The 16120-nt window shown below is 36.7% G+C and overlaps 1 protein-coding gene across 4 annotated transcripts in view; it reads right to left on the bottom strand.

The window, feature by feature from the left end:
• CPNE8 (copine 8) overlaps positions 1 to 16120 on the bottom strand; it is a 278744-nt gene that overhangs the window by 84086 nt on the left and 178538 nt on the right. For all 4 annotated transcript variants that reach the window (NM_001098085.2, XM_010805078.4, XM_010805075.4 and 1 more), the window contains one exon: positions 4999 to 5074. In NM_001098085.2, coding sequence (NP_001091554.2) covers positions 4999 to 5074 — 76 coding nt within the window. The remainder of the gene's footprint in view (positions 1 to 4998; positions 5075 to 16120) is intronic.

Below are 16120 nucleotides of genomic sequence, written 5' to 3'. Positions count from 1 at the left end.
ATTTTAGTTTAGTGTCAGTTTGGAGGAAAATATTTGTCATTATTGACTAAGTACTGGGATATTCTCCTTTGCTATTGATGTATATTAAATTTAAATAATTACAGAAAATGTAACAAATGACAAACCTCAAGGATTAATAGTGCTAGAACATATCTTATGCTCAACAAATATGTGGCAGTTAACTGGCAAGGTAGGTTTAAGTCAGAAATAACTAATCTGTTTGCTTTGATAACTTGGGTTTCTTTAATGACTGAATCATACTTTTTCATTTCCTTCAGTCTTCATCTAAATAACAGTTAAGATGTTCAAACACACGAAGCAAAAAAACAACTAATTATGTAACACCTTGCTGACACAACTAAAATGCATATTTTTCTCTTTGTGTTAAAAAAGGGTTGAGGAGAGTGAGAACAAGATGGAGGAGGAGTAGGTGGACGTGGAGTACATCTCTCTCCACGGATACATCAGGAATACACCTTCAGACACAGAAGTGCATGCAGAACACAAGCTGAGAGTGGACAGGAGTACCTGACCAGTACCTGACCAGAAAAGAATATATAGAACCATACAAAACACGGTAGGATGAAGGAACTAGGGGGAAAACAAGGAGTGTTAGTAAAACTGGACCTGTCCACGGTGGGTGGGAGTACTGAAGCAGGGGTCCGATCCTCACATCAAGGCAATTTTCCGAATCAGAGGAGAAACATTCAAGGCTGAGAGTGAAACAGCTGATTTGTGGCAGCCTAAATGGGATGAGAATCAGACAGTCCTTAACACAGCCATTCATACTCTGGACAGGGACGCTGGTCCCCTGGAAGGCACAGCAGCTGGGAGCTGGAGTTTAGGGATTGTGGAGCAATCCCAGTGGAAGGGCTGCTGTTGACTGTGGAGAGACTGTGAGGGGATGTGAGAGAGGAGATTGTGGTGGGAAATGCCAGTGGAGGAATGCCAGACAGCCATGGAAGCAGGGTGATACTGCTGAGTCACCTGTAGGGGATGCAGCCATCACCATAGCCTCTCTCTCCCCACACGCCAGCATCAGCAGCCGAATGATAGAGAGTGTGGCCCAAACACCTGATGCACTGACCTAGAGCATAGGACCCCACCCAGGGTGCTCTGTTAAGTGATTGATACGCAAACTACAGAGTAGGACCCCACCCAGGGTGCCCCTTTAAGTGCCTCATGTGCCGATCTACAGGGTAGGACCCCAGCCAGGGCAGTCTCTCTATACCTGATGCACCGAACAACAGAGAAGGACCCCAGCAAGGGAGCCCTTTAAGTGCCTGAATGGGCAGAGCTATGGATAAAGACTGGCCAAAGAGGCCTTCTAATCGCCAATTACAAGAGGCTCATAAAAAAAGACTCTGATAGGGCGATAACTTCTGTGGCAGACGCAGTCCATGTCCCTGCACAATTGGCACCACCAGGGTCCCCACAAGCCAAGCAGTGGTGCGATCTTCATGTTCAACTCTTACTGGGGCAGAGCTGCTACAGGCAAAAAAAAGTCTTGTGTCTGTGCATGCAGGGTTGCTTCGACCATGTCCGATGCTTTGCAACCCTGTAGACTGTGTCCTGCCAGCCTTCTCCATCAGGGAGGTGGTTCTCCAGGCAAGAATACTGGAATTGTATTGGCCAATACTGGTTGCCATACCCTTCTAGAGCACTATATTTCCTACTGCCCTAGCCACCAACTCCCCTGAGTAACTGGTGCTGCCAGAACCCCTGAAACCCAAGCAGCTGCACCACCTCCACACCTGGCTCTCACAGGGGCAAACCCAAGCCCTCCAGGGCAGCCTCAGGAGCAAATTCCAGTAAATCACCTACATGTAGAGGTGGAAATAAAACCACAAATGAAACCCAGGGGCAGTGCGGCTAAGGAAGAAGACTCAAAACCTTCCTACCAGCTGTACAAGCTACAGATTAAATCCACACGATCAACTAGGAATCAATAGTAGAATACCTGAAGCAGAAGAATAAATCAGTGAGCTGGAAGATAAAACGGTGGAAATAACTTCTAAAGAGCAGAATAAGGTAAAAAGAATGAAAAGAACTGAGTCTCAGAGACCTCTGGGACAATATCAAATGCACCAACATTCAAATTATAGGGGTCAGCAGCATCAGAAGAAGAAGAGAAAAAGAAAGGGTATGATAAAATTTATATTTGAAAATTTCCCCAACATGGAAAAGGAAATAGTCAATCAAGTCCAAGAGGCACAATAAGTCCCATATAGGATAAACCTAAGGAGAAACATGCTAAGACACACAGTAATCAAAAAAACAAAGACTAAACACAAAGAAAGAATATTAAAAGCAGGAAGGGAGAAGCAACAAGTAACATACAAGGGAAACCCTATATGCTTAACAGCTGATCTTTTAGCAGAAACTCTGCAGCCAAGAAGGGAATGGCAGGATATATTTAAAGCACTGAAAGGGAAAAATCTACAGCCAAGATTACTATACCTGGAAAGGATCTTATTCAAAATTGATGGAGAAATCAAAAGCTTTTCAGACAAGCAAAAGTTAAGAGAATTCAGTACCACCAAACCAGCTTTACAACAAATGTTAAAGGGAATTATATAGTCAAGAAATACAAGAGAAAGAAAAAGATCTCTACAATCAACCCCAAGCAATTAAGAAAATGGCAATACGAACATACATACCAATAATTACTTTAAATGTAAATGGATTAAATGTTCTAACCAAAAGACACAGACTGGCTGAATGGATACAAAAACAAGACCCATATATATGCTGTCTACAAGAAACCTACTTCAGACCTAAGATGCTCAACATTGCTCATTATTAGAGAAAACCAAATCAAAACTACAATGAGATATCACCTCACACTGGTCAGAATGGCCATAATCAAAAAGTCTTCAAACAATAAATACTGGAGAGGGTGTGGAGAAAAGGGAATGCTCTTATGGGCATGTAAATTGATACAACCACTGTGGAATATAGTATGGAAATTCCTTAAAAAACTAGAAATAAAACCACCATCAGTTCAGTTCAGTCTCTCAGTCGTGTCTGACTCTTTGTGATCCCATGAATTGCAGCACGCCAGGCCCCCTGTCCATCACCAACTCCCGGAGTTCACTCAAACTCATGTCCATAGAGTCGGTGACGCCATCCAGCCATCTCATCCTCTGTCGTCCCCTTCTCCTGCCCTCAATCCCCGTCCAGCATCAGAGTCTTTTCCAGTGATTCAACTCTTTGCATGAGGTGGCCAAAGTATTGGAGTTTCAGCTTCAGCATCAGTCCCTCCAAAGAACACCCAGGACTGATCTCCTTTAGAATGGACTGGTTGGCTCTCCTTGCAGTCCAAGGGACTCTCAAGAGTCTTCTCCAACACCACAGTTCAAAAGCATCAATTCTTCAGCACTCGTTTTCTTCACAGTCCAAATCTCACATCCATACAGGATCACTGGAAAAACCATAGCCTTGACTAGATGAACCTTTGTTGGCAAAGTAATGTCTCTGCTTTTGAATATGCTATCTAAGTTGGTCATAACTTTCCTTCCAAGGAGTAAGAGTCTTTTAATTTCATGGCTGCAGTCACCATCTGCAGTGATTTTGGAGCCTGGAAAAATAAAGTCAGCCACTGTTTCCACTGTTTCGCCATCTATTTCCCAGGAAGTGATGGCACCAGATGCCATGATCTTCGTTTTCTGAATGTTGAGCTTTAAGCCAACTTTTTCACTCTCCTCTTTCATTTTCATCAAGAGGCTTTTTAGTTCCTCTTCACTTTCTGCCATAAGGGTGGTATCGTCTGCATATCTGAGGTTACTGATATTTCTCCCAGCAATCTTGATTCCAGCTTGTGCTTCTTTCAGCCCAGAGTTTCTCATGATGTACTCTGCGTAGAAGTTAAATAAGCAGGGGGACAGTATACAGCCTTGATGTACTCCTTTTTCTATTTGGAACCAGTCTGTTGTTCCATGTCCAGTTCTAATTGTTGCTTCCTGACCTGCATATAGGTTTCTCAAGAGACAGGTCAGATGGTCTGGTATTCCCATCTCCCAGCAATCCCACTCCTAGGCATATACTCTGAGGAAACCAAAATTGAAGAAGACACATGTATCCCATTGTTCATTGCAGCACTATTTACAATAGCTAGAACATGGAAGCAATCTAGATATCCATTGACAGACGAATGGATAAAGAAGTTGTGGTACATATACACAATGGAATATTACCCAGCCATAAAAAGGAACCCATTTGAGTCAGTTCTAATGAGGTGGATGAACCTAGAACCTATTATACAGAGTGAAGTAAGTCAGAAATAGAAAGATAAATATTGTAGTCTAATGCATATATATGGAATCTAGAAAAATCATACTGAAGAATTTATTTACAGGGCAACAATGGAGAAAGAGACATAGAGAATAGACTTATGGACATGGGGAGAGGGGAGGAGAGGGTGAGATGTATGGAAAGAGTAACATGGAAACATATTACCATATGTAAAATAGATAGCCAATGGGAATTTGCTGTATAGCTCAGGAAACTCAAACAGGGGCTCTGTATCAACCTAGAGGGGTGGGATGGGGAGGGAGATGGGAGGGAGGTTCAAAAGGGAGGGGTTATATGTATACCTGTCACTGATTCATGTTGAGGTTTGGCAGAAAACAATAAAGTTCTGTAAAGCAATTATCCTTCAATAAAAAATGAATTAATTAAAAAAAAGGGTTGAGGAGAATGTTAGTAGGAAGGCAAAACATAAAGGCTGAAGCTCAAGGAAAAATAAACATATCCATATTGGATGTTTTTTAAATAAGAAAATGTTTCATAGGCAAGAATTTTAAATCAACAAAGTAGATTCAAATGACCATGTGATTTGAAGAGAAATATTATTTAATCTCAAAAACCAATCTTCTCAATAAGTTTAAAGATTCTTATTTATATTGGTAACTTTTGGCAATTATCTTTTGTAAAAATCCGTATTTTAAAAGCATAATTGTACTTATTCCAGAAAATATAAAGTAAAATTCCTCTTACCTCATATACATTGAACTGTGATTGCCCTCTAGAAAGTTCCCTGTAGCTTGTTGTAAATTCTCCAATGAAATCATGACTATAATTAAGGAGGAAAATACATATAGTATTAGCTTTCAGACATTTGTTAATTTTATATTAAAACTTTAAATATATATTCTTATCATGAAAAAATTCTTGATATTACTATGAAAATAATACTAATATGATAATTTAAAACACATTGATACTTTGTTATGTATATCCCAAATTAAATTTTGTTAGTATTCAAAAATATTTCATTTATCACACCAATGTTAATATTTCAAATAGGTTTATTAGTGTCAATAACTCATATTTCAAAAGCATTTTGTCTATGCTATCCTAATGATTAACCATTAACTAGGATGAAATTTTAAGACACACAAAATTTATTACCACACATATCAATAATCACGAATATACAAAATCTTCAAACCTTCCAATGACCAGTATGTAATAGATCACTATTTTTAAAAGGGAATCCCACGTTGACATGGAATGTCAGGTAGTTAGAAAAAGAAAAATGAGTCCAGAATGGCGGTGGCTAAAAGACAAGGAAGGGTAAAGCCCGCGAAAATAGAACAAAGGAAGGTCTGAGGACCGGAGTGAGGAGCTCAGGTAAAACAAACAGGATTCCTGGCTAGCCCAATTTACATAGGGCAGGCCCAGACGGAGGAGAAAAGCCATATAAAAAGAGGAGCCAAAATTGGGCTGGGCGCCTCTTTTCTCTTCGTGTCTTTTGGGTTGGCATGTCCTCACACCTTGAGGATGTATTTTCCTTTACTTTCTAAGTAAAACTGAGCAGTAACACTGGTCCATCTGAGGGCTGTAACACTGGTCCATCACTTCAGGTTTTTGTTGTGACGAGACAGACCTGAGGAAATTACACACTCCCCTGACAGAAAATAGTCACTAAGCTTTATACTAATAATTTTAAAGTACATTGATAATACCAAACATGGTTAATCTGAACTTTACCATAAAGCAATCATCACTGCTTTCTCAGAAAGTAGAACTTTTACAAGTGCCTTCTCAATTTAGACATGGAAGGGTAAAGATTGAGAAAGCATATGTTTGTTTTCACTATAAAATACTTAACAATGTAATTACTGAGCTTGATTTATGCAACTGTAAAAGAAGTGTTATGCATTCGGCAGATTAGAGTGGATGTGTAAGGTTGCAAAGAGTCAAACACAACTGAGCAGCTAACACACACACACACTAATTTTATGGTCAAAACTAGGTTGAACACACACAGAACACACAGTGAGACATAAACACAAAATGCTGGTATTTGGTGCAATGCTGAAGTGTAATAGATTAGAGGAGGAAGATAAAAGATTGTAGGAGCTGAATTAGTATAACAAAAAGGGATATTGCTGTTATTTGTGTGATAGAATTTAAACTCGGCCCATTTGCTTGCAAATATGAGGTGTTACCACAAAAACAGATATTTCCCCCAAAATCCAGGCAGGTTTTTGCTTAACTCTGCATCATTAAAATCCATAGATCTGATAACCAGTAACAAGCAATAAGCAAATTGTTGCTAGCCAACCACAACTGATTTCTAAAGTTGGGATTTCAAAGAAAAAAAAACTAGTGGTCATTAAGTAGTGTTTTTGCAATAAATTTTTAAAAATTAGGATGTAAGATACAACTCATCTAGATATCCGGTTTCCCAGTTCTCCCATATTTTAAACATCTTGTACATTTATGACAATAATCTATATAGGGCATTTCTCTTTATCCCAGTATCACCGTGACCTCTTCTACAGTTGTTTTAAAAGCAGATGTACACACATGAAATTAGTAAATGAAAAGAGGATTGAAGACCATACTTAAAATACATTTGTATTTGTGAATCCAAAACCCTCAGTATTTGCTCTTTCAATTTATATGGGGAAAATTACAAAACAGTAATTTCATGCTACATATTTCTTATAAATAAAATAAATCTCTTTGACTTTCAGAAGTGCAAGCTTATAACCATGGTATCTTTATAGAAATCTCTGAGACTCTGCTTAGAATCTATTCTTTTCATTGCTGTGTGTGTTTTGATATCTTAGGTAATGGTCACCAAGAAAAGGTTCTATTAAAGCACTTCAAACGCAATATTTTATATTGGTTAAGTGTGGACAAGCTTCGTATACCAGAGCTCACCACACTAGTCATAAACACAAGGCAGTGAGTGGCGACAGCAATATAACAGCCAAGCCTAGACATAAGGTGCTTTGTCTCAAAAATACATCTCAAGAATCTAGGTGCATAAGTAAATAATTCTCGGGTCAGTTTTGTTACAGATCTCTTGAAATGAATGAGAATATTTAGTTTCCTTTGTGAACTTCTGTAATCCAAATACTGTATATTAAATCATAAATAAGTACTTTAAAGAAAGTATTGAAAGTGCTCTTCACTGATTTATTCTTATCTTTTCCCCTATCATTAATTATTATTGGATTTTACTAAGATTAAAAGAAAGAAAAGTAATTTATTTTAATATTTTATCTGTTCATAGTTGTCAATACAAAAATATTGAAATAATTCTCACTACACAGAGGAATATGATGAAAAGTTCTCTGATAATATGTTACAATCAACAGTTTCCCTGAGATTCAATAATACTGCTTTGATATTTCTTGTTAGTTTAGTTCTAACTAAAATAATTATTCTGTGTTATAAGTCTCAAAGTTCTCTGCATTTACAAAATAAAGTTTACTCCACGGTGGTTGATCTGATTTGTGTCCATTTACATTTCTAATTTTTTTCAAAATTTTTTATAATTGAAATATATTATTTAAAATCTGAAGAAATAAACAGATATTGAGAACAAATTGATTAATATTATAGGTAGTACGTCAACTCTCAAAATGTCTAGAGTAAACTGATTGATTTTTGAATAAAGTTTGAATATTATAAGTATTTCTATACTCTATTAATAGTGGAAAAGGAGTATTTTGCATATTTATATTTACATCTGAAATCTGTAAGACAGTCCCTACTTAACAAAGTGTCCATCTTTCCCATTTTTGACATCTTCTTTTACTTACCTTTTACACTACTGCTTAAGTATTATCTCCTCTAAGAAATCTCTCCTCCTTTATGTGCTTTCTGTTTGTTTGTTGTTTTTTTTTAATTTTATTTTTAAACTTTACATAATTGTATTAGTTTTGCCAAATATCAAAATGAATCTGCCACACACTTCCTATATTGTATAATAGCTGTTGTTTAAAAATCTCCCCTTCTAGTTTTTATAACATACTCAAAGTTATGAAAGCTGAGTGACTTTCCCTGGTGGTCTTGAAGCTAAGACTTTCTGTTCCCAGTGTAGGAGGCCCTGGTTCGATCCCTGGTTGGGGAACTAGAACATACATGCCACAAAGAGTCCAGTGTCACAACTAAAGATCCAACAAGTTGCAACTAAAAAAAAGATCCTAAATGCCACAATGAAGATCAAAGATCACAAAACAGACAAATAAATAAAAAGAAAAGGAAAGATGTTAATTTCATCTCCATATTCTCAGCATCTACTTCAGTGCCTGGTAACCCATAGGCATTATTGAATGTTGCAAATATATTCAAGGCAATGTCACAATCATGCTGTAATCTTACCTTACCAGTAATATTAACAGTTTTGCTTCACGTGAATTATCGTTAGTACAAAAGAATGGGACAAATGTTGAGCATATTAGCCACTCCTACTCTATTCCTTTGAAACAACTCTCTCTGAGGGTAACTGATAACTGTTATTTTCCCATAAAAATGCACCCACATTATCACACAAAAGATATAAAAAAAGAGACAGAATATTGTCTTTTCTAGGCATTTCCAATGGTTTTCCTGAAGGAAATCCTACTTTAGGCACAATGGATGATGCCTATTTTCCTTGCAATCATTAAATTAATATTCCATATATGTAGAAACAGCAAATACATACTGAATCTATCTTACCCTTTTCTATCATCATGTTGTCTTGTGTAAGTCACTTTGGGATCTTTATGTATTCATCTAAAAATTGGAGGCAATGACTATTTACTGTTTTGAAAATAAATCTAGATAATTCATTTGATTTTTTTTCTGTGAAAGGCACATAATTCCTTATACAAGTCATTATTAAAATATTTTTTTTTCTGATTTTTAAGTAATATGACTCTAGATACCTATATGTGTCTTAAAGAAGCTTTAATCAAAATAATATCTGAAGATGTAACAGGCTTATGAATTGATATTTGGAAGTCAGAATTATAAGATCTCTATTCATATCTTTTTATTGAAGTACACATTTTTAAGAGTGTTTTTTTTTTTTTAATTTCCTCAGGAAATATTTATTAAGCATCTACTACGTATCTACCATGTATTAGATGTTGAGATGTATTAGATGATAAGATGAAGCATAAGACAGATCCAGACTGACAACATGTTTGCTATCTAAATGGGGGATAAGTTTCCTTCTTTTTTCTTTTTTACTGTTCCTTGTTAATTAAGCAAAAGTGTACCACAATTTCTCAATAGCTATATTTAAGAATAATTTATATTATTTTTACTGTAGGAGAAGAGCAGCAGTGGTTTTTTTTTTTTTTTCCCAGAGGTGACTGAAGTCAAGACATTAATTCCATAATTGTAAGTAAAATGTATCATGAGAATTTTGATTTCCCATGATCATCACAAAAGTCCAGCTAACAACGTACCAGTTGTCCTTGATTTTGCTTTTATTTCTTTACTTCTCTTTCCAGACAAAACTTTGACTTTAACATAACTTTTCAGCATTTAGGAACATTTTTATCCATGCCATAACACTACCCTTCCTTTATTCTTAAAATTTCAATAAAATCAAGTCTTTTTTATCCTTTTAATTTCCTTAAGTCCTGAAAAAAAGTTAGTTTCCTTTAAAAAGTTCAGAAATATGCTTTTAAATATTATTCAATTATGAGTTGGTCTAAATTTAAATTTAAAGAACTATCTTGGTTCTTCCTCAGTAAACAGAGATTGTAAGCACATTCTGAAAAACTAATTGTTTTTCCTGGTTTGCTTTTACTGGTAGAAATGATCACATATAACATATAAATGAAAGTGTTTAATGTAGAAGTTATTTATCTCTATTTTTACTGAAATTTTCAGTAATTTCAAAAAGTTTACATTTTCTTTACCCCTCTGTAGATTACAGCTACATTTCTGAGCCTCCAAGGAAGAAAGTTGTATAATTACTCTCAAATGTTAACAATTTATAGGAGAAATAGGCTAATTTTATCAGTCTGATTCACACCTGTCCCTTGATCCATTTCTAATACAGACAGAATTTTTAAAAGATATAAATACTATATATATAATAAGCTAAAAAAAGTGTTTAGTCAGTAGAAAACTATGAATTATTGATACAGTTTTTAATAAATATGTATATATAATACAGATAATTCAAATCTGAAAGTAGTCATCCAAATTACCTAGAATATTTATCTCAAATAAAACCAAGCAATTTACAAAATTTACTTTTATTTTGTGCTGTTTAGGTCAGGCATTGTCAGCAAAAAAAATGTACATGTTATAAATTTAGAAAATTATCATCCCACTTTAATGAAATTTCACAAACTGACAGTTTACTGTAATCCTTAACACAGATCTCATATGGCAGCTCAGAACTTGCACATTTGAAAGAGTTTCAGCTTCAGAAAGTCTTGTGCTTATTGTTATATCTATATTACTTTCCTACACTACTTATGGAGAAACAAACTAGGTATTTTAGGAGACTTTAATAATTCTTTCTATGTTCAGAGCAGTGTCATTTTATGATAATGGTTTTAACAGCCTAAATATCTTCAAAATATTCAAATATGGAAATGACATATCTCACAAAAATTCTTTGGCTAGATGCTTGAATAAGTTAATATATTTTTAACAATATAAGACTCCAGAAGACTGTGAAGCAAAATATCAGAATATCTGAGTTTTCAAGAAACACAGATCTAAGATATTAAGCAACATAAAAAGTACCAAGTGTACTTATGCTTACATATATTATCCATTTATAGAAGTCCTTCTTCTTTAGCGATAAGCACAGTAGGAACCTTGTCCTTGGAACCTATCCTAAAAATCTGTGAATTTCTTAGTGGAAAGCAAAGAACTATCCATGGAACTAAAAAAGAATAGTGTTTGCCTATCGATTTTACCTTTGAGTTCTACTGACTCTAGGCAAATCATTAAGCTTCCTAGTAAAATTTTTTCACCACTCAAAATCATAAAATATATTTTCTCATCCACATTAACGGAGAAGGCAATGACAACCCACTCCAGTACTCTCGCCTGGGAAATCCCATGGACGGAGGAGCCTGGTGGGCTACAGTCCATGGGGTCACGAGGAGTCAGACACGACTGAGCGACTGCACTTTCACTTTTCACTTTCATGCACTGCAGAAGGAAACGGCAACCCACTCCTGTATTCTTGCCTGGAGAATCCCAGGGAGGGAGGAGCCTGGTGGGCTGTCACCTATGGGGTCACACAGAGTCCGATATGACTGATGCTACTTAGCAGCAGCAGCAGCAGCATCCACATTAAAAAAAGTTGAATTGATTAACGTGAGTGGTTTTGAACAGAACACCAGAAATATATTTTGGGTTCTTGGAAGAATGGTATTATCTTAAAAAATAGCCATATGTGTACAGTTTCAATATATTAATTTGAGGTTAAATATAAATTTATAATACCTATAATCCATTTGCTTGTTTAAACTGTGCTGAAATATATACAAATATACTAGCATGTAATCTAAAGTGGTAATACATATATGGCCAACTCTTTCTACATATTAAATATTTTATTCTATATAGTTAGTAAAACAATTGAGATGGCTATGTACAATTGCTTGGAATTTCAAAATTTAAAACTCTTATACTTGAATAATAATGAACTGGGATTATCAAACTATTCTGTCAGAGAAATTTATACAACAAAAAGACCACACCACAACATTCTTTCTTTCCCATTCTTAGTCCGTCTCTATTTTCTTTCTCTCTCTTTCTGACTAACCAGTTGCAATGGAATATTAAAATCATTACAAAATAAATGTACTTGGCAAATCTATAGAGTGAACTTCTCACTGGCTGAATTTTAATAAACTGTTTTTACAGGACTTACTTACTGCTGTTTAATTTCATGTGTATTTGGAACACTAATTGATGATTGACAAGCACAGAGCTACACAACACATGTTGTTAACACATAATCTCAAATTATTTTGGTGTTTAGAATCACAGAGAAAATAGTAGGTAACCATTACATACCAATAATCATCATATTGTATAAAGGACCAGCATCATTATTAACAAAAAGTCTTCATCACGTACAACTAGAAGTTTCATTTAACTGAAAGTTCTTTATAGCCAAAAAGGAACTGGCTTTAAATTTTCTCCCAAAGCATTCATGAAGCAATCACATATATTTACATTGCTTCAAACAAATTTTTAAAGTATAAGGTTCTCCAATTTATACCTTTAATTTATATTTCAACATCTCTCCAATTCCCTAGTCTCATATTTCTAATAGCCTGTTGCATGTCTCCACTGTGGACCATAATTTTGAAAAGAGGAAGTGGGGGTTGGAAAGAGAAAAGGAAATACATTGAATGCCAAAATCTGTGTGTTAAGCAATACATTTTTGAGAGAGATAAAGAGAAGCAGGGTAAAATGTAGTTACTGTAGTAGTAGTGAGGGTCACTCAGTTGTGTCTGACTCTTTGCAACCCTATGGACTATACAGTTCATGGAATTCTCCAGGCCAGAATACTAGAGTCCCTTCTGTGGATCTTCCCAACCCAGGGATCGAACCTAAGTCTCCCTCATTGCACGTGGATTCTTTACCAGCTAAGCCACAAGGGAAGCCCAATAATACTGGAGTGGGTATCCTATCCCTTCTTCAGGGGATCTTCCTGACCCAGGAGTTGAACGAGGGTCTCCTGCATTGCAGGCAGATTCTTTACCAACTGAGCTATCAGGGAAGCCTAAGTATTTATTTTTGTAATGTAGAATTCCATCTCTTGGATCTTCCCAAGCTCATCTGAAGCAACCAGATTTTTCTGGACTTAACTGAAAGAGAACAATAGATTGTAACTCAGTAAAAAGACATCACATTTTCTAATAACAGTTAATCATACTACTATTACTTAAATTTGCATCTATTGCCAAAGATCTTCTAGATAGAATTCTTTGTTACATACCCTCCACTGTGTATCTGTCCCAGAAGGAAAATCTCTGCTTACTGACTTAATCATCTGTCTCTTAACTCCACATATAAAGAAGTATGAACTGGTTTAGGAATTGAGCTATCCAGTCACTCTGTGGAAGTGGCGAGTTGGTATGCCAAATTGATTCATTTATAATGTTGATATTTTATTACATATGGCTGACATTTTTTCTTAAGACCAGGACCCAGTCCCCATCACCAGCAGTTAGCACCAATCCTGAGAACTTCCAGGCCAGACAACCACCAGTATTGGAACTCAACTATACCTGCCAGCAGGCCACTAACCAAGACACAAAGCAGGGCCTGCAGGCAGCCAGGACAGGAGTCAGCCCTGCCTACCAACATGCTCCAGCAGTCGGCACTGACACAACAGAAAGGCCTGCTCACTGCTCACAGGGGGGATCTGCAAGAATGATATGGTGACCAGAGGGAGGTAGGCTACTGGGCTCCATAGGATGTCTCCAACATAAAGTCACTTCTCCAAGACTGAGAAACATAACAAACCTACCTAAACATAAAAACAAGCACAGAGAATTAAACAAAATAAAGAGAAGAATCAGTTCCACATGAAGTAGTAAGACAAAACCTCAGGAAAAAAAAAATGAACTGGAATACAGAACAGTACCAAGGAGAATTCAAGACTACCAATGATCATAAAAATGCTCAACAAATTCAGGAGAGGATGTACGAATGCCATGAGAAGTTTATAAAGACAGAGAAATATAAAGAAGAACCAAACAAATCTTAAGAATATAAAAACTGAAATTTAAAACTCACTAGAAGGACTTACTGGTAGATTAGATGATAAAGAGGAACAAATCAACAAATTAGAAGACTGGTAGTGAAAAACATCCATGATGAATAGAACAAAAGGAAAAAACGTTTTTTAAATAGAGGACATTTTAAAGAGACTACTGGAACAACACTGAGTGTACCAACACTTATACAAGAAGAAAAAAGGAGAGATAAACAGGCAGAGAAATTCACTGAAGAAATAAGCTCCAAACTTTCCCAACCTGGAAAAGGAAACATATATCCAGGACTAAAAGCACAGCCTCTGAAACAAGATGAACCCAAAGAGGTCCACAAGAAGATACACTGTAATTGACATGGTAGCTCAAGATGGCAGTGTACAAGGTCATGTGCTTATCCCTTCTCACAAAATATCAAAATCACAACTAATTGCTGAACAACCACTGACAAAATATGCTGGAACATACCAAAAAAAAGAGATACGTACATCTAAGGACAAAGAGGAATTCACAATGAGATGGTAATAGGGGAGCAACTATGATAAAATCAACCATATCTGCCAAGTAGGCGATGGACAAACTGGAAAATAATTATACCACAGAAGTTATTCCATAAGAGTGAAAGTCTTAAGTCCCGTGTCAGGTTATCCAGCATGGGGGTATGGCATGGGTGGAGGAGCCCCAGGAGAATCTAGCTTTGAAAGGCAGTGGGGTTTAATCAGAGAAATTCCACAGGAATTGGTGCTTTCAAACTGTGTTGCTGGAGAAAACTTTGAGAGTCCCTTGGACAGCCAAGGAGATCAAACCTGTCAATTCTAAAAGAAATCAACCTTGAATATTCATTGGAAGGACTGAGGCTGTAGCTGAAACTCCAATACTTTGGCTACCTGATGCGAAGAGCTGACTCACTGGAAAAGACCCTGATGCTGGGAAAGATTGAGGGCAGGAGTAGAAGGGGGCAACAGAGGATGAAATGGTTGGATGGCATCATTGACTCAATGGATATGAGCTTGAACAAACTCTGGGAGGTAGTGAAGGACAGCAAAGCCTGGCATGCTGCAGTTCACGTGGTTGCAAAGAGCAGGACATGACAGCAACTGAACAGCAACTTCCCAGTACTGGATGGTCTCCTGTTGGTGGAAGGTGACTGTGTCCTCACTCGAGGGACAAAGAACGAATAGACGTACTTTGGGGGAGTATCCATTGGTGGGAGTCCTCTTGAAGGTCACAATCTCTTCCTCAAGACCTAGACCAAGTCATCAGCCTGTAGGCTCCAGCACTGAGATATCTCAGGCCAAACAACCAACAGGGTGGGAATGCAGCCCAACCCATCAGCAGAAAGCCTGCTTATGATTTTTCCTGATCATGTCCCTGACCACCAGAGGCAGAAGAATCAGCTTCCATCAGTGGGAAGGAACCAGTCCCTCCCACTAGGAAGCATTCCCAAGCCTCTTGCTCACCCTCATCCACCAGAAGGCAGACAGCATAAGGAAGAAAATCTACAATCCTGTAGCCTGTGGAAATGAGATAGCAGATGAATATGCCCTAGATGAAGGAACAGAATAAAAATCTGAGGAAAAGCTAGATGAAAGGGAGATAGGCAATCTACTTGAAAAAGAATTCAGAGTAATGATAATAAAGATGATCCAAGATCTCAGAAAAAGAAGGAATGCACAGATTGAGAATATAGAAGAAATGATTAATAAAGATTTAGAAGAACTAAAAAGCAAGCAAATATAGATGAATAATACAATAACTGAAATGAAAAATACACTAGAAGGAGTCAATAGCAGAATGACTAAGTCAGAAGAATTGTTAAGTAAGCTGGAGGACAAAATGATGGAAATCACTGCTGCAGAAGAGAATAAAGAAAAAAAGAATGAAAAGAAATGAAGACAGTATATGAGATCTCTGGGACATTAAATGCACCCAACATTTGCATTATATGGGTCCCAGAAGGAGAAGAGGGAGAGAAAGGACCTGAGAAAATATTTGAAGAGATAATAGCTAAAATTTCTTTAATATGGAAAAAGAAACAGTCACCCAAGTCCAGGAAGAACAGAGAGACTCAGGCAGGTTAAACCCAAGGAGTAACATGCAGAGACAAAGAGTAATCAAATTGA

This window comes from Bos taurus, chromosome 5, assembly GCF_002263795.3.
Source record: "Bos taurus isolate L1 Dominette 01449 registration number 42190680 breed Hereford chromosome 5, ARS-UCD2.0, whole genome shotgun sequence".
In the NCBI taxonomy this organism is placed as follows: domain Eukaryota; kingdom Metazoa; phylum Chordata; class Mammalia; order Artiodactyla; family Bovidae; genus Bos; species Bos taurus.
The sequence above is the reverse complement of the archived record's forward strand: the minus strand, read 5'-3'. Positions and strand labels throughout refer to the sequence as shown.